Source organism: Chelmon rostratus, chromosome 9 (assembly GCF_017976325.1).
Source record: "Chelmon rostratus isolate fCheRos1 chromosome 9, fCheRos1.pri, whole genome shotgun sequence".
NCBI classification, from domain to species: Eukaryota; Metazoa; Chordata; class Actinopteri; order Chaetodontiformes; family Chaetodontidae; genus Chelmon; species Chelmon rostratus.
Genome location: NC_055666.1, coordinates 21,332,949 through 21,358,290, shown reverse-complemented (window position 1 = coordinate 21,358,290; position 25,342 = coordinate 21,332,949). Strand labels below are relative to the sequence as shown.

General features: G+C 41.5%; 1 protein-coding gene across 1 annotated transcript in view; it reads left to right on the top strand.

Annotated features, from left to right (window-relative positions):
• The first annotated feature begins 759 nt into the window (after nt 1-759).
• slit3 (slit homolog 3 (Drosophila)) overlaps nt 760-25,342 on the top strand; it is a 241,586-nt gene continuing 217,003 nt past the window's right edge. The window contains exons 1-3 of the mRNA XM_041943676.1: nt 760-1,388; nt 17,843-17,914; nt 24,101-24,172. Coding sequence (XP_041799610.1) covers nt 1,198-1,388; nt 17,843-17,914; nt 24,101-24,172 — 335 coding nt within the window. The 5' untranslated portion in view covers nt 760-1,197. The remainder of the gene's footprint in view (nt 1,389-17,842; nt 17,915-24,100; nt 24,173-25,342) is intronic.

Here is a 25,342-nt window from a genome sequence, read left to right as displayed (position 1 = left end):
TAATCTGCAAGATTCACCTGAAATCCAAGTTTAAGCCAAATGTTTGAGAGTGGTCATACAATCTTTATCAGTCACATTAAATCTTTGCTTTAATCAATTAAAACTCAATCAGAAAAGTCTTAATCCAAATATTGCTTTTGTTTCAACTCATAGTGGACCATTTTTTGACAAACTCTGATCTATCAGAGTCTTTTTGTGTGAGCTGCTGTTGAAGCATTAATCAGTGAAGTTAACACACAAAGCATGATGCATAGGACTATCTGGAGAGATGGCTCATAAAAGACATGACTTCAAAACCAACATATGATCACAAAGTAAATCATTAAGATGATTTATGGGCCACTACTGAAAGGGGACGAGCTGCTGGGAAATTAGCTAAAATGTGTTCTGTAATATATCACTGCTGCCATGGACTGAGAGTTTTGGAGTTTTATTGCTCTGTGTGGGAAAGTATACGAGTTTGTACATTGTTTCTGCGGGGAAGATAAGGGACGAGTGAAAGTTGGTAGAGCTCTCACTCTTTTCTGGTGACATCAACATAGAGAGAGGGAGAGAGAGAGAGAGAGAGAGAGAGGGAGAGAGAGAAGAGAGAGAGGATTTTGGGGGAAACCTAAGTACAAATCTGTCTGCCTCTCTCACTCTCACAACCTCTAGGCGTACCAGTCTGTGTTGCGCCCTCGCTCTCTCAACTTTTTTTTTTCTGATTACAACTCCTCTCCAACTCTCACTTTGCGCGTCTGGCAGCGGAGGGATGTTCTGTGGAAGGAGGTTACACCCGAGCTGAACATTTTCACCTTGGAAAGTTTAGGAGTAAGGCTGATAACTTCGCCGCGGAGACTTTGTGAATGGGGAGCATTTGGGGAGACTTTTACGCATCGACTTGAGTGACGCACGGCGAGATGTTTTAAAAGAAAACTTGTTCTCTGCAAGTGTCGCAACCAAATCCTCATGTTCTCCCTTTTCTTCAATGGCAAAGGAGCGTTTTAAGGAGAGTCTGACTGATCGAGTCTCTTGAGAGAAACTTTGGTGAACTTAAGCGAACTTGATTTCGGCTCCCATCACTTCTTTTTTTTAATTCTACCGCACAATCGAACGGCCCCTCTTGACCTTTTTCGGGATCCTTACGTCCGCTACGACTACTTCTCCCCCCGCGGATTTTCAATTAACTTCGGTTTGGAAGTAATTTGAGTGGATACCATGCCTCCGATCGGGCCGGAGAAGCAGGCTGCGCTTTGCCGGGTTTCGGCTCTGGCTTTTGCGCTCCTGGTGTGCGCTGCTTCGGTGACTGGATGCCCACACAAGTGCAGCTGCTCCGGGTCGCATGTGGACTGCCAGGGTCTGGGTTTGAAGACTGTGCCAAAAGGAATACCGAGGAATGCCGAGCGCCTGTAAGTTAAGTCTTATTGACAGCTGAAGCAAATCGTTTTGTCCTGTCTAAAATGTCACCACAGCGTGCCCCGTGGCCCTGTGATGCGCTTCTCTCCTGTGGCTTTTCTCTTATAATCCTGCAATATTTCCGGAGGGATAACAGTGAAACTTGTGCAGCATGCTGAAGTGTACAGAAAACTTCACATATCTTGTAGGATTGAGTTGTCAGAGGCGATGGAGAGATCTTAAAACCTAAAAACACTTGTGAAACGTGCGTTTTTAAAGCCAACCTGCCAATCAGTGAATCGATACATGCATGCATCAATGTTCATCGGGGCAACTACTGAGTGATCCTTTCAGTTGAAACGCATTTAAACTCTGACCTGCAGTAAATGATCATTGTAGGGCGAACGATAAATGTTATGCCCAGAGCAGCGCTCATTTACTTTGCATTAAAAGACTCTGGCTGACTGGTTAAGTAAGGCTGATATCAGGTCATGTAGATGAGTAACTTTATCATGTTGTTGCCATGAATTAGAAAAAAAACTCACAAAAAGTGAATTGAATTTGGGATAAAGTGAATTCAGGTGGGTGCTGGCTTTTCAAACTTTTAGAGGTATTTAAGGTCAATATGGGTGATTAATGAGACTAATACTATACTGTTACCTATATACTTATGCAACAAGGGGTAGTTTCCTAGGAAAAGTTACAAGTATACCTCGCTTAAAGAATATACTGCAGCCACTTTGGTTATACACTTGGTGGTGCACATGAAACTGCCCTAAAATTCACCAGTGACCCCAGTGAATGGAGGCAGCAAAGAAAACAGTCCTGAAGTCCAGCTTTTAGAGTGAGCATTTAAGTTTTTAAACAGGTCAAAACGAAAGGTGAGAAGAAGCAATGAGCTCCTTAAACCTTTTTATATTCTGCCGCGCTCCTTCTGCAGTAAGACTTTCCAAAGCTTTTCACAGGTTCCTAAAGTTGGCCTGGGTCCTCAGTGATTTGTGTAAAATCCTAAACAATGCCTTTACTCTTAAAGAAGAATCACTTTCAGTGCTTTTATTCCCAACCTGATGACAGTTAGTTTCAAATGATATTCATTCCTAAGGCAGTGGCGGACCTCTGTCAGACGCCGCTGCCACCTCTAGCCTGATCTTGACACGTATGCACCCCAGCAGCCACACACATGCCCCCTCACAAACACGCACCTATGCTGTTAAGGTATGGAAGCGATTATGCATGATAACGAAGCAGCCAAAAGCTCCGCAGGGGATCAACAACAGACCTAACCCTGAGACAACAAACACAATCAGTAGGCTGCAGAGTGAAATGGGGGGCTGCGTTTGTGGATGTGTGTGTGGGGGGTTACTGCTGATATGACGACATGATTAGCATTTGTGTGTGCATTTCTACTCGTACATAAGTGTGTTTAGATGTATATATTTGTGTATTTGTGTCTGCATGTTTGCACTGGCTCGTGTGACTGTGTTTCTTGCGTCCATATGTGTGAGTGTGAACAAGGAAACCCATACCTCTTCCATCCCACAGGGCTGTTGTGACCTCCCAGGACCTGTTGGCTTTTACACAGCAATCCCCCGAAGACATTTACACCCTAGGAAAATAAATAATTAGAGCGGGCTGTGATGGGAAGGTGGGATAAGGGGGTCCCCTGCCTCTCGCTGGGGTCCCCCGGGTGGAATATTTGGGGTAGCAGCGCCCCCTCCCTCCTCTTTCACTCCAGAAACTATGTGTTTATGTTTCCCTGATTTATCCAGGTCAGTGTTTCAGCTGTGACTTTGGCCCAGAGTTGCTCTTTTCCTCCATCCTTCTCTCCTCCCTGTCTGCCTGCCTTCTTCCTTTTCTCTCTCTGCAGATATATTTTAGGGAGTCTGAGATGGGAGACATTAAAATGGATGAGATTCCAGTTCTAAAGGTTATGGCAGATGGGGAAATTTTTTAGAAAAGAGAGCAAGAGATGAGCATTATTGCCCTGAGCGGAGATTTGGGTTTGACAACTGGGAAGACGTCCATGTGGACAGCGGGGTCTAGTAACGAAAGTGCCAAGTTTGTTAAGTTATGAGTAAAAATGCCTCATTTGCAACAAAGTTTCTGAAATTCTCTAGCTGATTTTTCATATTTCCTTAACTTAACCGTTCAGTAGTTTAGAAATGTCTTTTAAAATGATCATGTTATAGATTAGTGATTTTGTAAGATTTTTCCCCCCTTTCCCTCCCTTGTGGCTGAAGGGAGAAAAGACAGATGTAAAGCACAATTTTGTTTCGAAACATTCATGAACTCGTCACTTCGTTACCACTGATAAGTTCTAAATTTATTCTAAAGGAATATATGACCTTCACTGTAGCAAGGTCAATATTATGATATGAAGGAGCAGTTTTTATGGCAACGAGAACTGGCAGTCAACATCAAGATTAACAAAGGCCTCACAGATATATTTAAATTCAATGAATCTGTTATTTCAGAAGTTTCCTGGCAGCAAGATGTTCCATTTGGTCAAAGCTGCAGTGTCATAGTGTTGAGGTAACTGGCCGGACACCGGTATGCATTAATTTGGCAGGCGGACTGGTGCACTAGGACACATGGGTTTAAAGGAATACTCCAGTAAAAAAAACCTGTTTGTAACTTGCTCCTTCACGGAGGTTGAAGTACACGTACATGTATTCCTACATGTAGACTATGTTGATTGTGAATGGAATACAGGATCACATCAGGACACATGCGTTTGTAGCTCTTATAAGTAAAGCCAGACATTTAACCCTGTTAAAAATTCTCATTGTGCTCCATCCATCTGATTTTGTCATTTGGTTGTGTCTGATGCAGAAGCGTTGGTTGATCCACAAACAAAAATGGCAAACATTTCTTCAGAGAATCACCGTTTTGCAGATAAATTCAAATAATTACATAGAGTCATTGGTAGAGAAGAGGAGGTACAGTTTTCTCCACCAATAGTAGTCTCACCACACCAGAATACTATGCAACGAAACCACAAGACCATGTGGTGCTGGAGTAAGAGACATGACTCTCGCCTTATCTTCAGTGGAAAATCTTTTTCGGCTACTAGTTGACTGCTCCTTTTATCGCTCTCTCGGGCCACATGTACCGAATCAAACAAATTCAGACAGACTCTGTGGAGGTTACTGAAAACAAATGTAGAAAATCACTTGTAAAGCGAAGAAGAACATGACACATATTGGGGGAAATCCGGCACAAGAAAAAAGTACATGGTGAAATAGCTTAAGGATACACTGATGTATAACACTGAAGAATTGCACATTGGCAAAATGTTTTTTTGAATGACCAAGGCTGCCTAGGAGGGAGGAAATCAATCAAAATGGAAAATGGCTGGCACTGTAAAAATGTTCAAAATCACCAGTGTGGTCCTTTAAGCTTTAGAGTTAGTCCCCACTTACTCTCTTTATTACACACAGTATATAACTTGGAAACCAGTTCACTTCCGACACCTCCACACGTAAAGGCTCAGAGTAGTATCCAGAGCCAGAGTCCACCTGTCATAACCACGGAATGAATCTCTTTATAAGCCTGGTTTTCTTCACTATTGTAAACAGAGCATTTGGAAAGGTTAACGAGAGAGAAACAGTGGTGGCCTCATCTGTTCACTTAACACACACACACACATGCACTAACAGGCAGCCTTGCAGATTACCTCAGGCCAGTCAATTCCGTAATGTCCTCCTTGGGAAGCCACTTGAGACCTCATTTGCATCTAATTTGAGTGGAGGGTTTTGGGGGGAGGCTTAACAGGCTTAACGATGCTGGGTAAAATGAATTGGAAAACAGGGACGGCTTTTCTCTCCCGTGTCCAATTCACACCTGCCCTACAGGGACTGCATAGACACACACACACACACACACACACACACACACACACACACACACACACACACCCTGGAGTGTTGATTTTTAGAGCTGCAAATTCCAAACTGTTGCCCCAACTGCTGTGAAACATGGGGAATTTGAATGGCGGAAACTCCAGAGGGGGCCTTCTATTGATTGCTGCAATCAGGACATTTTTGTGTTAAAGTGTGTGTGTTGATGTACGTATGCGTGTGATTATACGTCTGTACTTGTGTGTAGCATGTATGATCACACCCATATTTATATATATATGGATATATATATATGGATATATATATATATATGGATGTACTGCATGATGTCAAACTGAGTATGTGTGTGTTGATGTTTTCAGTTGAATGAGTTCACTGCTGGAAGCGGCAAGCGGCCTGAGCCAACTTTACATAAACTAATTCTGATTTTAACTGCCTATTTTTCTGTTCCCTCTCTAAACGGCACTTTGAGGAAGTTTTGGCAAGGTTTTTACGAGCAACACCTTCTCTACTTTCTCTAGCCTCGTCTGGCGCTTTCTCTCCGTCCTTCTTTTTATTTCCCTTCCCAGCTCCTCATCCTTACCCCGACTTTGTTTCTCTTTCCTACATCTCTTTTCCCCCATCCCTCTACCTTTCCTTGCCTTCTTCTTTGTGTTACTTTGCTTTGTTTCCTTTTTCTCACCTTTGCCTCACTCCACCATCTTTTCCTCTCCCGTGCCTCCTCCCTGCCTCTCTTCACCAGTCTGTCTCTGACCTCCACCTCCTCCTCCAACACACACTCACATACACCTTCGGTTTGCCAGCAGCATCTCTCCAGTAGAGTTTTCACAGCTCCCATTTCCCCTCAGCGTGCCAACCTACCACGGAGCACACAACAATACAATCCTGCTGTGTGTGTGTGTGTGTGTGTGTGTGTGTGTGTGTGAGTGTAGAATGGACACATACACACACACGCAGTTCCAGCTTCTGCTTCTGGCTCTTATCAAAGCTTGGTGTTGATTGGTCAGTGGACGCTGTAACCACCACACCCTCAGCTATGAAACAGCATTCCATGGTGGGACTGGAATCTCTCTGTGTGTGTGTGTGTGTTTGTGTGCATGCATGTGTGTGTGATCTTTGGTGCTAACCTGTGCATGTTGCAGTCCAGCTAATTTGTGCTGACACAGGTCCCGTCCCCAAAATTTGGAATAATTTGATTGGATCATGAACAGTCTGTAATCACTGAAATGCTGTGCTGGTCGTTCCAGCTGCTTTCAGTTGTGGCCCGCAGCATTTGCCTGAAGTCACTGCAAATAATATTGTGTTGTGTACAACTGCTGGCCACAGCCAAGAAGTCTTATAGGTCAAAGAAGCATTCCAACTGTTTTGATAATTTCCACGAACCATGCTGTGCTGGTGCTTTGCCAACTTTTGCAGAAACCAGGGAGCTTCTTGATGAAATATTTTGTTTGTACTGAATTTCAGTATATGTCTGCGACTCTGAGGGAAGCTTCAGTCAGCACACATGCTTTGGTAACTGTTGAATAAAAGCCATCTTTCAGTGAAGAGTGTTCTTTACAGTTATCGTGGGTATTATGGTGATGTAATACATCTGAGGAGCAGCCGAGTGTTATTGCTATAGCAGACAAGTCTAAACTAAGAAGTAAAAACCACAATGAGCTTGCTGTTCTCAAACAGCCTCTTAATGTCACGCCTATCATCTGCGGCCATCTCGTGGTAACCATTTTGTCCCCTTCCAGCAACAAGTATGTTTGATTCAGTAATGGTATGCCAAATGGCACAAGTGAGGGTAACCAATATTTAGGCTCCAGTTCTAGGTCAGTGGGTGATATTCTCTTCCCCAAGCTTCTCCAGTGTGCGGGCAGTTGACCTTTCTTTATAATTACTTTCAGTCTGCCAAGGAGGCAGCCAGCTGGCACTGACAGTGGGCTCTGCCCTTCTGGGAAACAGAGCAAGCTGGCAGAATTAGAACATGCACATATACACGGTATTCACATGTACTGTACACATAAACAGAATACACACAAGCAGGCAGAGAGGTGCACACACACACTGGCACATGTATGGACAATGAGGGTTAAAGGTATGCATGAATGTACACATCATTGTACTGCATTTGTGAGGACCCTTGCTGACATTCTGCATGCCTAGGCCCTATAACTATGCCAAACACCAACCCAGCCTAATTCTGAACTGAACCCTTAAAGGACAATTAGAGCTTATTTCAGCTTTGGTCTTATTTATGTAGTTTTGGACATCGTTTCTATCTATTGTGCTCATTACATTTTATATCACCTCACATTGTGCTGAAGCAATGGCTGAGATCCGGGAACATTCCTGCCAGGAAGCTTCAGAAATGAGGCGTCAGATGATCAAACAGGTTGTAAACAAGCCAACAGTTAACCAGATGATCTAAACCACTTTTTTTGGAGGATAAGCTGGGAGTGAGCGCATGCATAGAAAAACTGACTGTGTGTGTGTGTGTGTGTGTGCACAGCTAAAAATACGGCAGGTTGGACCACAAAGAAGTCCTCTCAACTGTGATGGATGTTTGCAGCCAACAATTTGGGTGATTATTTCACAGTTTGCCCTCATTTCCTCTTCAAAGAAAGTTTTGCTAACCTGGGGGTTGATTTAAAACAGACCTGTATGATTGTCTGACGGATTTTAGTCTTTGCTTATTTTAAACAGTGCTCCTATGTTACAAGATCTCAGCAATTAACTTGGTGTGTAGAGTGATATTATTACAGATAAGAATAATGGTTTGATAGCCAATAGTACTAAAATAAGACCCAGGTTGTATGAAACGAAAATTTTCTTTCAATCCTCAAACAACCCTTTGAAGTAGCGAGGACCAGTCAAAATGTCCTCACTCTCCAAAAATGTCCTCACTCTCAAGGTCTGAAAATGAACTCAAGAATCCCGAAAGTGACAGTACACACAGACACATGCACACTTGATAAATTATACAAATTATATTTAGATTGCAAATTGAAATACATAACCATGACTGTATTAAGCACGTAAGTGAATTTATGGATGCGGCCACACACATAGAGTACATGCTCATCATTAGGCAAGTGCAGGCACAAATACACACACACACACAGGCACACACACTCACAGTACACTCTCAAGCTTTCACCGGATTAAAGATGCAATTGGTTGTAGTTGGAAACTTTGACATATAACGAGCGAGAGAGAGACTGTCACATAGAAACTACCCCGAGTCACGAATGACCTTCTGTGACTTTCTGCTGCAACAGAAGTCCTCAGCCCGGAGGACTTCAGAGTGTGTGTCATAACACCAGTCTGAGTTTGTGTGTGTGAGTGTGTGCAGTCCGCTTGGAGTCGTTTGATGTTAACAAGCTATGCCAATGTTTTGTTAGGCCACTGTCACCAAAGCAACACATCATATCCCTTCTGTAGGGATGTTTTTCTCAGCATGTGTTTCTTTGTGTCTCCCCCTCCACTGCATGTGTGTGCATACATCATTTGTGTGCATGTGGCAGCGCATGCAACATGTGTGTACAGTATGAGAGTGCGACTTACACCATAATTTTCCCTTTTCGGTCCGATGTTCAGCTCAGCTCAAAGTGACAGGCTGTTTATGTTAGGCTTGAGAAACTGGTCAGTGCACTGAGCATATGTGTGTTTCTCCATCTCTCTGTCTCTCTCAAGCTTTGTCTCTATCATTCACTTTCTCTCTCATTCATCTTAACCTCTCTCTTTCTCTTATCCTCTCGCTCGCTCAGTTTCATTTTTTTTTTCTGGCTTGGCTGCCTGTTGAGGAAGCAGAAGTCCTTGTTCTTGTCAAGTGGCCTCTCAGCGGCCAAATTACCCCTCCACCCCCACCGCACCCCATTCACTTACAGTACAGCAGTAGTAAATCTAGACAAAAGCAATGCGGCCCTATAAACTCCAGAAAAGAAAAGAGCTAACCAAATACAGCGCTGGTTTACAGCCCTTTTGGCTCGTGGCTCTAAAAGAAAGGGATGCTTGCAGGCGACTCCCTAATGTGGTCAAGCCTGCGTGGTTAACAGCGACACCAAACTATGAATTTCCTGAGGTTGAGTGGCATTAACATCGAATAGAGACTATGAGGGAGAGAGGAATAAATTGTGACCGACAGAAAACAAAGAAACAGCTGATGAGACACAGAGGAGAGACACGTTACGCCCCCAGATTTCAACAAAATCCGATCAGTCTGGGATATTTAATGCAAAAGATGCCTTAAGAAGTAATTTAAAGACAGAGATGTAAGCAGGAGAAGGACAGAGGAGGATGATGACGATGGATGTGAAGCTGAAAAACTGAGGTATCAAACACTAACATGACAATAAAATTGAGCCAGATCAACACAGACTCAAGAATTAAAGTACAGATGAGATGGAGGGAGCTGTTTTGCACGCCACTGAGACAAGATTCCCCTTTATGGAGTGAATGTCCAGTCTGTTGTCGGAAAAATATTTTACTGACTAATGGCTCCTTTATCATCAGTGTCTCTGTTCCTCTTCCCCCGCTCCTCTCCTCTTGTCGTCCCTCTATTTTTTCGGGGAAAGAAGGCCGCCTGCCTTTTGTTTAGTTTCTCTTAGCATTGTTAGCATTCTGGACGTCGCAAATGCCTCGAATAAGCCAAGATTCTTACCCATTGTGACAACTGAGTGGAAAAGAACTTTGGCCAGATAAAATGTTAAATGTCAAGTGTCAGAATGTTTCTGAGACGCATTCAGAGCCTACATGAAAAACAATCTCCAACAGTGGGAAGCGACTTGCTGCCGCGGCTGTAAACCCAGGCAAAGATTTCCCTTAGTGGTGTTCGCAAATGTTTGCTCTTGCTGTGTAAATTCTACTGTGGCTGAATTTGATGGCTGTCTGTGAACATGCTACATGCTTTTATATACAGGTGGTAGGAAGCTAGATGTTGAGTTTAATAAGGCTGTTTATACCCTCATGTGTGTACAACCACACAGCAGACAGTTGATGTAAAGACTGTGGGTGTTAAGGGCAGTGGCACTGACAGACGTATGATTTCAAGAAGGATCATGATTTCTCAGAGTCAGGTGTCGTTATGATGGTCCTTGCAATTTTATCCATCAGTGGGACAAATGAAGGGAGCAAAATCTGGCATATGATCTAACGTTGAAGGCAGAAGACTTGAGAAATGTTGCACTGGAGAAAATGAATGGGAGAAAAGTGGAGTCGTTGAAAGATACCATGAAAGCTACAGATAGAAAGATATCTTGTTTAGAGCTATACAAAAATCCCACACAGGTGTTTGCAGGGATGTTTGCATCTATCTTTTTTCACTTGCTCGTTTGTCCACATGTCCTCTTCAGGATTTTAGAAATTGCAGAAACTCAAGTCATGAAAAAACTTTTCGAAATAGTATGTTTCAGTTAAATGCTCCACAATTTCCTTAGTCTAAATGATGTTGCAAAGCCTTTGTTGGATTGAATAAATCTGTTGGTGACACACTGAATCCTTTATTTACTGTTGTTTGGCCTGAACAATATCATATTCAAGCACACTGACTCTAAATAACATTGGTCTGAACTTTTGTGCGTACACACTTGCTCACATGCCCTTTGTTGTGTGAGTGTGTCTGTGATGTGAGTGCCCAAAACTTCCTAGTGATGATTGCTCTGTATCCCAGAGAGCAGTTCTGGGATACAAGAGTGTTCATTACCTATTACTATCACTGTGACAGAGATTCAAAACAGCAGTAAACGGTTGCACAGGAGACCAAATGTTCTACAGAACCCACAAATTTTCCGAAACTTGTAGACTCTTGTTGACATACATGGACTGCAAACAGAGACAGGGGCTGAACATATCATTCTTTTGAATGCATGCCATGATTACATCTTTGGATTTTAGAATTTATGTGACATATAATCATTTATAGAGTAGCTAGGAACATGCAATTGAGTTTTATATTTGACTCAGTCAAGGTTTCTTCTTGTAAACATGAGTTCTTCATCATAAGTTATTACTTAAAAACGTAAACTGCAGCTTAAAAGTTTACATCCAGGTTGAATATTAGATATATATTTTGTGGTTGTTGATTTGTTCATTTATATTTTTCTAATCAGTGCACTGTTAACCAAGCTAGCCATTATACCGTCTCTCTGTAGCTAATGTGTTTCTAATGCAACATTCCAAGTTCATGTTAATTACTGTTGGCTAATTGTTGCATATTTCACTCGTTTTACTTGTACTCTTGTAGACTTTATGTACACATTTACTAGTTTAAGTACTGTGTTGTACTTCTGATGGGAATTTAATGTTGATTTTTCACTGATAATGCAGAGGACAGGGCATCTAATTTGACGATTAGTCTCTACGTTTGTAAACCCAGTTTCCTTATTACCATACAAATTCATTTTCATTTATATAACCCTTTTGGTCTAGCTCTTGTTTATGGTATCTCATCCTTTTCTGATTTGTAATCACTGAAATCATTGATGAAAAAATACCCAAAAAAACAAACGGTAATTGAATTTGTTGTCCATTTCTGCCAACTCCTTGTCTTCAACCTTTATTTCCTCCGCCAAGGAGCTTATGTTTTCATCTTAGTTTGTGCGTCTGTTTGTCTGTTGTGTCAGCAGGATTACGGAAAAAACTACTCGCCCCATTTTGATGAAACTTGAAAGGCTCTAACATTGACCAGGGAAGAACCTATTAAATGTTTGGGCTGATCTGAATCATGGGGCGTTTACATGGACTTATTTTCCACTTTTGTCAACATTGCGAGATAGGGCGTTTGGCCTTGGCGGAATAAAAGCCATGCTACATCTTAAAATCCAATAGATGGTAGAAAAGTTCAATAGTGACAAATCATAGCCAATTGTAGAAATACAATGACTCCCCAATACAGTTCACATTCACAGGAAGCAGTAATCCTCTGTGGTAGCCCACACATGTAGTTCCTCAAACTTCATAAAGAAAGCAGTACAACTGTAACAACACCACAACTTTTACAACACTTTCTTCTCAAAATAAATACACACATATCATACATCTAATTATACACTTACTCAAATCTAACTGTGAAATTGTAGTAGTTTTGGAAATGTATCCAGACGCATACAGTGATTTTAGCTTGCAGATTTGCATATCATAGAAGAGCGGATTATTGGTCTTGGTGGAGATGCCCTTCTTGTTGCGAAGTTGTTTAACTTGCTGCATAGATGTGCACCTACATGCAAAGTGAGAGAAGAAGGATATGTCTAATCTCCAATTTTCAACAATAATCAGTTATTTAGCAGAAAGATATGATGTTCTGACTGGCGAGGCCTCTGGCGAGCTGTCTTCTGCTTCAGTCCTGATTGGACAAAAGGTTTTGCTGTAACTTTATTCTGGTCCTTCTAAAAAGGCACTTCATATTAAGTGAGGTCTGAGCAGGTGTTAAATATCGTATCCAAAGATTTGAAGTGGCTGGATTGCAGCTGTGATGAAGGCTAATTTTGAAGCAGCTTGACGGCTGCCCCCTGCCTCTGGTGACAGATGCACTGTAGACCGTGGAGCTCACAGGAAAAGGAAGAAGGCAATTAGGATTCCTCACGTAACTGGGAGATTTAGAGAGCGAAATTGAGCATACCTATCTGAGAGAGAGAGAGAGAGAGAGGAATGAAAAACAAGAAAGGAGAAATGAGAAAGTGAAGGACTACAAGAGCTTTGTGGAAAATAACAGGAGATTAGGACAGGAAGCGAACGCATTCGGAAACGAAGCGTTGGACGCAGAACAACAAAGGATGAAAGGGAAAGGATGGAGGGATGGAGAGATAAGGATGCAGTGCCTGATAGAGTGAGAGAAACAGTAGAACAAGGAAATGTCACAGTGTTAGAGAAAGAGACAGAACGCAGAGAAGAAACTGTTTACGGTAGTTATTCCTCATTGTTGGACGAGATTGGAAAAAAGGGCAAAGGTCAAGAAAACAAAAGCAGGACAGATTGAGATAAAGACAGAAAGAGAAACACGGCTGACCGGCCAACAACCCGGCATGTCAAACATTTTAACTCATGTATTCTCTTAATTTTTCACGGTTTACCACGGTCCAGCTTTTCATTCCATTGAGCTCTTGGGAGTCTTTGTCACCTGATCTGTCATTTGTTTAACATTCCTCTCTAATAGTTATTTCTCTGTTTTTTCTCAGTCTCTGTGGTGTAGCCAACCAATAAAGCTGTGCTGTAAATGAATCAGCCCCCCACATACACCAAATCTGTGTGTGTAAAGTCAACCAGTATGCCGGCCAAAGGCAGCCAGACTGTAAGGTTCACTGGTTTCAGTGGTCTGGGGTGAGATGTGGTGGGGAGCTGTCTGTGCCTTTATGTGTGTTTGTGTGTGTGCGCACGCACGTGTGTGTGCTTGAGTGTGTGTGGGTGTTGTATGGTATATTAATTCCCTGAACACCTGCTGTTTGCATTCTTGTCTTATCCCTCGCAAACACACACACATGTGTGCCTTACCTCTGCCTGTAATGGAAACAAATAGTGGTTAGAGCTTTTGTACTAAAGCCTCTTGTTAGTTTTCTGACTGCCAGCTGGTCAGTTAAATTCAAAGCTAAGTTAAGCTTTACTGCTGGGTGGGGTGGACACCCACACTTCACCAGACCAGGTGCATAAAAATGGCTGCCTCGCTAGCTTTAGGTCATTCAGATCCTCTGCAGCCTTTTTCCTTGGCTGAGAGTTTTCATCATTTTAGGTTGCGTGCAAAAGTGTTCTGTACAGCGTATATATTGGTTAGAAGTATAATTGCAGCCCATTATTTCTCAACTCTTTTTCAAACTTTTCTTGAACTTATCCAGAATTCCATTGTGAGACAGAGGTTTTATAATATGGGATTATCTGAGCCCTTGTGTGAATACACAACAGGCTTACACCTTCCAGAGTAGTGAAAGAGGATCTACTAAAAGTAATGTAGGCTGTGCATGCTTTGCACATCCTTTTGAGAAACTTTACCTTTCTGTATTAAGGTGAATGCATCAGTTTTGCAGCTACTGATTTTATGCTTCCATTTTGGCTGATTGGCTTTAGCAGCTTCATTCATGCTTTACAGTCGTTGGCACACTCAATGAACTTGAGTTTTATTCATATTATATATTACACTCTAAAGAAATGATTCATCTATGATTCGGAGAAGAAGTCATCTATTTAGAAGTCTATCTAGAAGTCAGCACACTGACAGGTAACATGGTTATAAATGGTCAGTTCCTCGATGCAAGTGTCTCTGACTGAAAGTTATGCCTTTAAAGATGTGTAAAGGTGTTAACAGCTGCTACTCACTCTTTGTATATGTTTCTTTGCTGCATTGTGCGTATTTACGCTTATGCATTAATAACCCACACAACCTTTACATCAGCCCAATAGTACAGGAAATTTTAAGAATAAGGAAAGTACAGTAGTATTTATCCATGAGGTGGAGATGAATTCAAATTGGTTCTTTTACAACATTATTAGATTTTGAGTGTGAAAACAAGACAGTTTGGCATTAAATCCTTCACTGGATATTAGGCCACTGTAGTCATGGCATGGCATATTAGTAAAAACTCCATGTGCAAGTTGTCTGAGAGGGCAAATTACCTTTTTGTTTTTTGAATGCATGACATTTTATTTCATACCACGTCTCGTTTCGCTCTGGCAATGGCCTAGACTTTCTCAGTTTTTAGGTGGTGATGTTGGATAAGGTGATGCCATGGCTCTCCACCTGGCCCTGTATCGTCGCTGTTTGTTTGTCTCCAGAGCGGTCTCCCTGGTGAGAGCAGAAGTTTCCACTGTGAACAAGAGAAAGATGGAGATAAGGATGGAGAGATTAGCCGAGACGGCAGAGAAAAAAAAGAAAAGGGTAGGAAAAATGTAGCCAACTGTAAAAGAGTGAAAGATTGAGATAAAAGAGGAGAGATTATGGGGAAAGAGAAAAACAGAGGAAGGCGAAGAAAAAGTGTTTAGTCAACTGTGAAGCGGTGAAAGATAAGACAAGAGAGATTGAGAGAGGGGGAGACACTGTAAAATGGGGAGATTAGGGAGAGAAAGAAAAAGCGGAGAGGACGATGGGAACACGAGGTTAAAGATGGCTGTGAAGGACTGACAGATTGACATTAAAGAGCAGTGACTGGGGAACAGAGAGATTTGACTCAGATGCAGGGAAGGAGGGAGGAAATAAAGAAAAACAGAAAGATTGTCGCCAAATGTGAACAGATAAGGAGAGATAGATAGCAGGGGGGAGGAGAAGGTGGATAGAGGTGAATTGATGAGGAACAGAAGTTTTCAGATTGGATTCTGCCTCAGAGTCACTCAAAAGTGAGTGGATACTTGAAATTACAAATCAACAAGGACTTTCTTTCATCATGGATGCGGCTCTTTCCTCAAGCTGAAAATGATAAATCAATGCTGTATTGAATTTTTCACCGCGTCCAAGAGGGCTTATCAAGCTGCCTCGCTTTCCAAGGAACTGGCAATTACACACACACTGAAACCCTGTGACAAGAACCAGCAACCATCTAGTCTGGATGATGGTGGAGTGGCTCGCTGTCAAAAACTTATCTGCTCTCTTGAATGCATTGGCAAGATGGATGAGACTCAAAGTCATCATGAATTTCCTTTCTGGTTTTTGCATTTTTTTTATATGATTGCTGCTTCCAAATGTTTGGATCACTTGGTGATGTGATCTTGTCTTTGATTATAATAAATACAACATCACCACACCTCAAAACGTTCCTTTGAAATTCAACCAGATATGTTTTTATTGTTTATGTTTATGTTCCAGCCATTTCAGAATCTGTCAGTTTATTGACAGATTGCAGAACTTAAAAAAATATATTTTGGCATTTTATGCTTTATTAGATTTTAAACAGCAAATGGGGAATGCAACAGAGCTTCCTTGCTGGGCTCGAGGAGACAGACTGTAAAACTTACATTTTATTGTAAAAAATATATGAATGTTGGAAAGGTGGTTTGCTTTATGAGAATGTATTAATGTAATAGGGCAAGTAATATTCAAACTCCTTTTAGCTCTGTTTTGGTCTCCACCGTCTTCTGAGGGAAATGTTTAGCTGCTGCACGCTCCACTATGTTCTCCAGATAGTCACTAACTTTGTGTGTCTGTTATTTGGTGATGGGCGGTTGCTGTTCTGTAGGTGTATCAGTGCTTTTTCAGGGCAAGTGAGCCAAAATCACGAAGTCGCCAGCTGTAAGACCGAAACAATGAGCTGAAAGATGCTAAAAGTCAAAAGGTGATCATTCGCTCTGGATTCGTCACAATGAATGATCGCCTTCACATTACACGGTCATTTGATCTATTGTGAATATAAAAATATTGGTTAGTGCTGGTTTGCTGTGCTTTAGGGCTTTTGTGTGGAGGTTTTTATGTTATCTTCTTTTCTTTCCTATGTCAAGAATCCTCAGATAGAAGCCTCACTTGACTGCGACCTCATTCTGAGAACTTACTTGTTGCATTTTATTATTTAGATAACTGTCTGTACTGTAGTGGGTGGGAGTGTTTGATCATTTTATGTGGCCTCCCATTGTATCAGATGTGATATTGAAACTATTCATTATCTTGGAGTCCTTTCAAAGACCCCCGCTGGACCACATTTTGGGCTTTGGGAAGTGCTGCCCTCGCCCACACCAGCCCTCCCTGTCTCAAGCCGGGGTATGGCTCTTATTAGTGGTCCTTGCCATGGCTGCTTGGGGAAGCCTTTTGAAACCTAATATGGTCTTAAATCAGATTTATAAATGTTTAGGTGTATTATGAAAAACACACACGCAGGCCTCCTTGGCAAAACCAGACTTTGTTTATGTGTATGTGTGAGTGTGTGTGTCTGTGAGTGAGAGAGGGCGAGTGAAAGCTCACAAAGCGAGGGAAAGAGACTCGTGTGTGTGAAATAAGAGAGAAAATCGTGTGTGTTGTTTGTCTGCGCTCTCTTGTGTGTTTTTTTTCCCTCGCTCTAATTCCTCCAGTACGACAGCGTTTCAATAAACAGCATATCCGTATAAAGGGAACCAGTCTATACACACACACACTCAGACAGCCAGTTCGTATTGCAGTATGCATACATTGTGCACCCGTAGTTAAAACAGATTGAATGACAGCCAGGAAACACGATAAGCTTTTAAACTCTGATGATGGAAAGAGAAAATAATTTCATCCCGCTTTTCTTTTTTTCTTTTTTTGCTGGAAAATTTGCTTCTCAATAATTCAGAGCAGCAGGAGTGTGTGTGTGTGTAGACATGTGACTGTGCGTGCATTATTCTCTTGGTGGCTGTATGGAAGGAGCGTTTGCATGTTTTGGTGTCTGTTTGTTTGTATGTTGTGTGTGTGTGTGTGTGTTTGTTTGTGTGTATGTGTGTGGGCTCATATGCTGTGGGGCATTCTCACGGTGTGTCCTGCCGACACATTCGCTAATTTGATGGAGCGAGATCACACACAAACGCAGACACACACATGCACCCAGTGGGTCTTCACTGAACCTCACTTGCTTTTTAGCATTTTTTGGTAATGAAGGCGCCATCTGTCAAGATACTCTCTACTATATTAAGTTCATACTGTTAATTTAGCTACATTTTCATAACAATCAGATTTGTAACCTCTTCGTTTGTCTCTGCAGGGATTTGAACAGAAACAACATCACCAGAATCACCAAAGTGGACTTCTCTGGCATCAAGAACCTCAGGATTCTGTAAGTTTGTTTCTTTCAACATTTTGTGGTGATAAACCATTGAGTGCTGCTGAAATTACTCAGGGGTTGTTAGGCCAGCTTGCTCAGCAAGTTCAGACTGAGTTCATGTCCAAAGATAACGGGCCTCACAAACATTGTCGTATTCTCATCCTGAACCGCGCTTTCTTTTGTCTGTAGGGTTTTCTTGTATGAGCGTTTCAAGTCAGAGAAAATAAAGTACGAGAAAAAGGTGAAAGAAAATTGGAGAATGCATTCTCTTAATCCGTTGCATGTGCCCCTTAAGAACAAATGTTGCACGAGGCCCAGTGACTTTATCTGTGTAACTTATTGTTATTGAACACGAAGCGCCTCACAAAACAACTGCAAATAGAGCTCCTGCAGGATTGAAACATGCTGAAGTTATCGTCGATCACCTTTGAAATGCCTGAAGCATGACTGAAAGCAAAATTTTTGATAGCTTTACTATTAGTTTAAAAAACTAATAAGCTTGCTTAAAGAAGGCATGTAATCTAAAGCAACGTGGTCTCTTTTATCCTATGGCTTTTCTGTGTGTCATTGCCACAAAAAAATCTAGGTCAATGTTTGGGCATACAAAGCTAGTATTGGTTTTTTTTTTAACCATAAACAAGGTCATTCCCTTAGCTCAGCCTAATAGCTTTAATTGTGTAAACGTACCTCAACACAACTTGCAGATCAGACGACTATCACAAGTTATTTATTTGTAAGATGCTATCAAGTGACCTACTTAGTCATCTGGGTATGAGGACTGGATGTTGAATCTACTATGTACTTACGACCTCTTTTTTTTTCCCTTGATGTGACCAGTGTTTGTTTCTTTACAAGGAATCCCATTAAGAAAAAAAACTTCCATGCTGGAGTAATTAGGCAAATGCTATATTTACCTAATAGGCCTGTATATGGATATAGAGGAACCGAGGCTCTATAAAACAGAGTTTCCCATCCTAATGAGGGGTTTCATGGCAGGGGAGAATGCAAGTGTCCCATCCAAGGAGTCGATTTTGTAATTACTGAATATTTACGAGGTTGAATAATAGAGTAATCAAGTGTTGACATGCGGGTAACAAGCAGTAAGACTCCTATTTGTTAAATAAGCAACAGGCCAACAAGATGTTAAACTGGTGCAGTTATTATGATACACAGAGATTAAACAGCTGAAAAAATGTTGCAATTTCTGGACGACTGAGAAATTCTGAGTCACCGTTCATATGAAACCGTGAAAGAAGAGATAATGTGACTCAGAATTCACTGTTGTCTCCCTTGTCTCTCTGAATAATAGTAAGGAATGTTGAACTTTTGTTTTGCAATACTGGGACATCCAGAGATACCAGAATGCCTTTGAAAATTAGAAATAAGCAGCAAACGTTTGAATCTTTAAACATGTACAAAAGGGATTTATATAAATTTGCGCCCATGTAATTAAACCACAAAATCACGAGCTGATCACACCATTTCTATAATAACAAAATAATTACTTTTCAATTCCACACAGAGGTGCCAACATCAACTGATTTAAATAAGTGCTAAGAACCGAATGCACAGCATGTGGAGAATTACTGCTGTCAAGCATTAAACGGATGCAGCAGGTGTTTTGTCGAATTAGATGATGAAGAGCTTAAAGCCTATCACATGCACATATGTACACTGAAAGGTGCGTGATGCATGTCCAGCCTGAACTAACTTGATGTGTCATACCTGGTAACTTTAACCATTCTGTTATACTCTCTGTTGAGTAATTGTTTTGTTTTAGGGGCCTCAAAAGGGGGCTGAAACAGCAGAGCCAGACTGACCACCATACCTCTTATATTTAGACACAGTTCACACAGTGAATCCTAACAAGGCACACACTTGCTTTGAAATATCAGAGCAACAAGGATTGCTTTTACTAGTTCCTACATTAAGGAAATCACTACAGTTAGGTGGTCAGAATCAGATGCTACCTGGTTGAAAGTGAAATGCTGCATTAGACAAATGAAAACACAAGAGGGCATATAAATTCAGCACATAGTTGGGACTTTGAGAGAGACTACTAGCAGCGTTCAGCATTCATTACTTTACGGCCATAATTTCAAATCTGGGAGATTTACTGGAGCAGATTTAAACTGAGAATACTGGGAAAAACAGGAGGGTTGACCGGTCTGCTGACCACCGGTCCAATTCAACACAAAATGACTTCCAAAGGCGATTGACTGACAATAGATGAAACCTGTAGCTGTCAGTAAACATCTAGAATGAGCATTTTTTCCAAACCATTAACTGTCTATCTTCTGCCTTGTGCATTTATGCCTGCGTAAAAAATCCAGTGACAATATTGCTGATAGCTATTGCTATGTTACTCTTGCTTGTCTAAGTCAACATATCTAAACAGAGTGTAACTCCTCTTCTCCTCTCAGCTGTCCTAATTGACTTGAGTGCTCTCTCACTCCTCTGGCTCAAGTGGCTCAAATGTGTGGCTCAAATGTGTGTGTGTGTGTGTGTGTGTGTGTGTGTGTGTGTGTGTTAGGCCTATAATAACTATAATCACCGTTGGCTGCATGCAGCTTCCCTCCTCACTCTCTCTTAACCAGACCGGCAGATAAAAATACACTCCCAGCACAAACTACGCTGAGGAGTGGAAATATGTTTATGCATGTGTGTGTTTGCATTGGTAAGCCCATTTGTTTAACTATAACCATACTTGTGAGGACCCGGGTGGATTTTGGAACTGACGTCAGAATGTTTTAGGTTTTATCAATGTGTGTATGTGTAGCAAAACACAGAAAGAGAGAGAGATCTTTATTTGTTTGCATCCTAGACAGAGTGAGAAGGACCATGGAAAAGAGGCTGTGTGTGTGTGTATGTGAGCGAGAGAGTGTGTGTGTGTGTTTGCGTGTGGTGGGCCAGCAGCTTGTTTCATGTGGTTGGTGATAAACTGCTGTGACATTTCCCCACTCTAAATCTCTTAAAGAAACGGGGAGGAGATGGCTTGGGAAAGAGAAGATAGTCTGAGAAAGTACACACTGAAACTCAAGCATGCACACATGCATGCCCACACACACTAGTGCACATGGGCATGCACACACACACACACACAAACACACACACACACATTGTTGCATGATACCAAGGGATGAACAAAGGCATACATGGTCGCACAGGGTGCAGCCTTTCTCCTTATCAGTAGTCAAATAGGTATTACTGTTACTTACCAGACCTTTACGTGCATGCGTGCGCGCACACACACACACACACACACACACACACACACACACACGAAAGCCTAATTCTGGGATTCCTTCTCACTGAAGCCTTACATACATCCCATGGGAAAGGTTTGCATGTAGTTTAACATTTCAAGCATTCTTCCCAGGGAAAACTAATGGCTGCAGGAAAAAGTTGTTCCTCAATGCCAATGCTTAGATATATACAGGCAGGCTAGTAATTATTGCTAATTAGACCTGTGAAAATACTTGACTCCCATTACATATCCGACTTCTGTTGAACACCTCAACCAAACAAACCTACTGTACTGTGTACTGTATATGCAGCATACCTATGTCATATCAGGTGTTTTTTCAACTGCTAACGTATCTGCTTATCCATTAACACCTCAATAATCATACAACACTGGAATAAAAGTATGTTAATTGGACTAGTTTGTTGGTATTTTACATTTCCAACTCAGTATCTGGCCTCATTAAAGCACATTATTCAGATTGCCAGCTGTAAAATGATTAAACATTTAACAGAAGTTTCTGTTCATCCACTGAAAACAAATCCAGCAGTCTAGTGTTCTTTAATCTGGGAGGTCAGACCCTCTTGCCGTAATCACAGACCCAGCTTGTCTTTGCATGCATACTAAATGTGCAACACTTAGCGTAATATCTTTGGCAGCCTTACATCACAAGATTTCTTCCAGATTGTGGCGAAATTGAGTAATTCCAAACAAATTCAGATGTAGGTGAAAACTTGTGCTTGATATTGAACATTTGGCTCGGGAAAGTTAATGTGGTTTCACCCATTGTGTGTAAACAACAAGTGAAGTTAATATGCCCTGAAGTATTTCCTTTTTTCCTGCAGAGGCCAAGTGCTCTGAGTTTGCCATAAGGTAGCGTGACATCATTGTGCTTTTTATAATGGTTGCTAAGATTGTCTAATATGGTTGAATGAAAGAGTTATTAGACACACCAGGCCCCACACACATGAAATCAATACATGTTTTCTCTCTCTTTTCTCCATCTTTCTCCATCTCCCTGTCGATGAGTAATGCCTGATACAGACCAATATAAAAACAATACCTCATCTGAACAATATGCCAGCATCGACTCCCCACACCATGTGTTTGGCTTAAGATCCCCTGCCTTTCTAAACTTCATTCAATAAATCAGCATGCGGCTGATCCCTCATTTGGACAAATAAAATCGTAGTTACTCGAAGTTATGTCTTGATGCAGCTTTCTCTGGAGTTTATGAGATATGCTTTCTTATCAAGGCAAAGAAAATGCAGCTAGACTAGAATAAACATGCTGCTTTAATGCTGGCTGGACTCTCAGTTACGACTAGAGGACTGGATTCAGGCCTGAGCTTATGTTTACATATGTGATTGGCTATTCTTGCTACCAGTGCATAACTATACCTATGTTTATTCTCTACATGTTTACATGCATATCTGACATTGCTCATTAGTAGGCTGGCCCTGTCTATGTCTACGCATCTTCTGTGTAGTTGTGCCTGTCGGTGTCTGTTTGCCTTTGTTAGCAAACAGTTCAAATTTTTTTCTCCAACCGTCTTTACTTTTCTTTGTTTGCATTTGTGTGACTGTAACTGATTTAAGCATGCTGTATGAAGCACAGCTTATCATTTTTATTTTTGTAAAAGATATGATTGGTTTAAACTAATTTCTGCCTGGAAGTTTGCAGCCAAAAGCTGATGTAGTAGAAGATGCAAAGAACATAGCCCATAAATGAAAACCAAAGAGAAAAATGGAGAGAATATGTAAACTAATTACTAAAAAAAGTAGGAGTAGTTATACTTCTGAACTGCTGTTGCATTTTGCCCAGAAGTTTATGTTGTTGATAGCTAAAATGTTTCAAAATAAACACTAGTAAAATGTGCATGAATGCATGCTTGTGTGCATGTTATTGTTCCTTGCATGTTTCAGTCCAACAGATTGTCTCTGTGCTTGTGTGTTTACGTACAGAGCCGGTATGACAGACCACAAATTAATGGCTGTAATACAGCTGCTTGTCTAAACATTTTCTTTGAATGCATATTTAAAGGAAGGTCATCATGCCAAAACAATTTAAAGTCCACATGGCAGGCCAGACATTGTCTCTTTTGATACAGCTTCTTTAGTCTTCCTTTGCTCTTGCTGTCTTTTTTTAATATCTCTCTCACTCAATCTATCTTGTCATTCTGGGTCTCTTAATCTCTGTCTCCTCTCTCTGCCTCCTCCTTTCTTTCCCCTGCCTTCACTTCTTCCCTCCTCTCCTCCACTGCCTCTCACATCAGCCTCTTTTTTCCTTCGATCTCCCCCTCCCCTTCTGTCTCTCAGGAGATGTCACTCTTAACGTCCTCAGACAGAAAATATAAACACACATATCTGTACTCTTTCCCATCTGGAAAACCTTAAGTCACCCCAAAAACATGACACACACACACAGAGCAGGGAAGAAAAAAATATGCATTACACTGGGAGCGCAACTGGAAAGATAGATGAGAAGTGGAGGATTTATCCACTGAGGGGTTGAAGAGGGATGGGTTTTTAATTGTTTTTGGCTCACTTGATCATGACATTTGTGAAATGCTACATGTCTTAAAATTTCTAAATGTTACTTGTTTATACAACCAACTTTTACAAAGTGCAAGTGTCTCTCAATGTTTGAAATCTTTATTTCTCTCTGGCAAGCAGCTGGTTTCTCTGTGTGCGTACTGTCCAGAAAATTAAATTTATCTGGTGTTTCTTCCTTTGGCTTGAACCTCTAGGTCAGCCTGGAAAGCTGGCTGCTAGGTATTCCCAGCTACATGGCTGTCCCTCAGTTTGACAATAAAATTAAGACCTTCTCAAGAAATAACTACTGCAACTGTGTAATGTTACTGATAATTCCTATTGCCTCCTTGACAGTCATTCTGTTACTGCTTCTGAATTGACAACACTGACAACTGTTGTTCTTAATGTCCATCTCTGTAGTCATCTGGAGGACAACCAGATCAGTGTTGTCGAGAGAGGAGCCTTTCAAGACCTCAGACTGCTGGAGAGACTGTAAGTACACCATCTTATCCTGTTGCCTGTTTTGTGTGACTGAGAAATGACAGCAGTTCAAGCTAAACCGCTGATGCAATCTTAACTTATGTGTATTTTAAGCGTGTAAAAAGCCTGCAAGGCTACCAAAATGCACACACATAAACATCCCAAAATATACAGACACCTGCAAACACCAATTCACACACAAGCAAATATTTGACTTATTACTGCAGCTTTTCCATTGCGTCAAACATGCACACACACACACACACACACACACACACACACACACACACACACACACACACACACACACCTTCAGCCTTGCTGTTGTCCACTCTGCAAGGCACACATACACACACACACAAAGACACAAAGAGTGTACCTGGAGGATGCCCAAATCCTTGCACTTCACACGCATCCTTGGAATCTCTCATAGATATTGCCTTGTTCACTGTGTTTGTCTCTGTGTGTGTGTGTGTCTGTCAGCTCACACCAGGGCTCGAGTCAATAGAATCAAGGTGTGAGTGCACAACACAACACTTCCCACACACACACCTGCATGTTTATGACTCTGTGTTGGAGGGATGACAGGCAGACAGCTTTGCAGGAAGAGGTGCTTCCATGTTTCTGCTTTATGGAGTGTTCACGACGACGTACCATGAAATGAAAAAAGAGAGAAACACACTGCATACCGTGACACATTATCTCCTAAAAAATCTACTTTATTTTCTTTAGCTTTCAGATTATGTAACATACCTTCTAGCTGCCATATTAGAGAACTTCAAGTGATGAGAACTTATGAAATGGCTGTCTGAACAGTGTTGGCTTCACAGTGGTGGGCTTGGATAGGACCTGAGAATTTCTTCACTGATATATCTGTTCAAATGATTTCTCTGTTAATGTCCATTTATTAGCTATTTAAGCACAGTATGCCAATTAATTTGTCTTCACAGTCTCATTGGGGATGGGTTTGTCCACTTCCACCGGAGACCATATTGATTTAAAGATTTTGTGTCCAGTGAAGTGAGTTTTACAAGAGCAAGAATAACAGGGAGGTGTTGTCACGGCAATGCGATGCAGACATGTAGAGGGACACTTAAGTCAGTTCAGGTGACAGCAAACTCACCTGACATTGGTCAGAGGAGACGTTGAGTGGCAGCGACATGTGCATCTTTCTAAATGGAG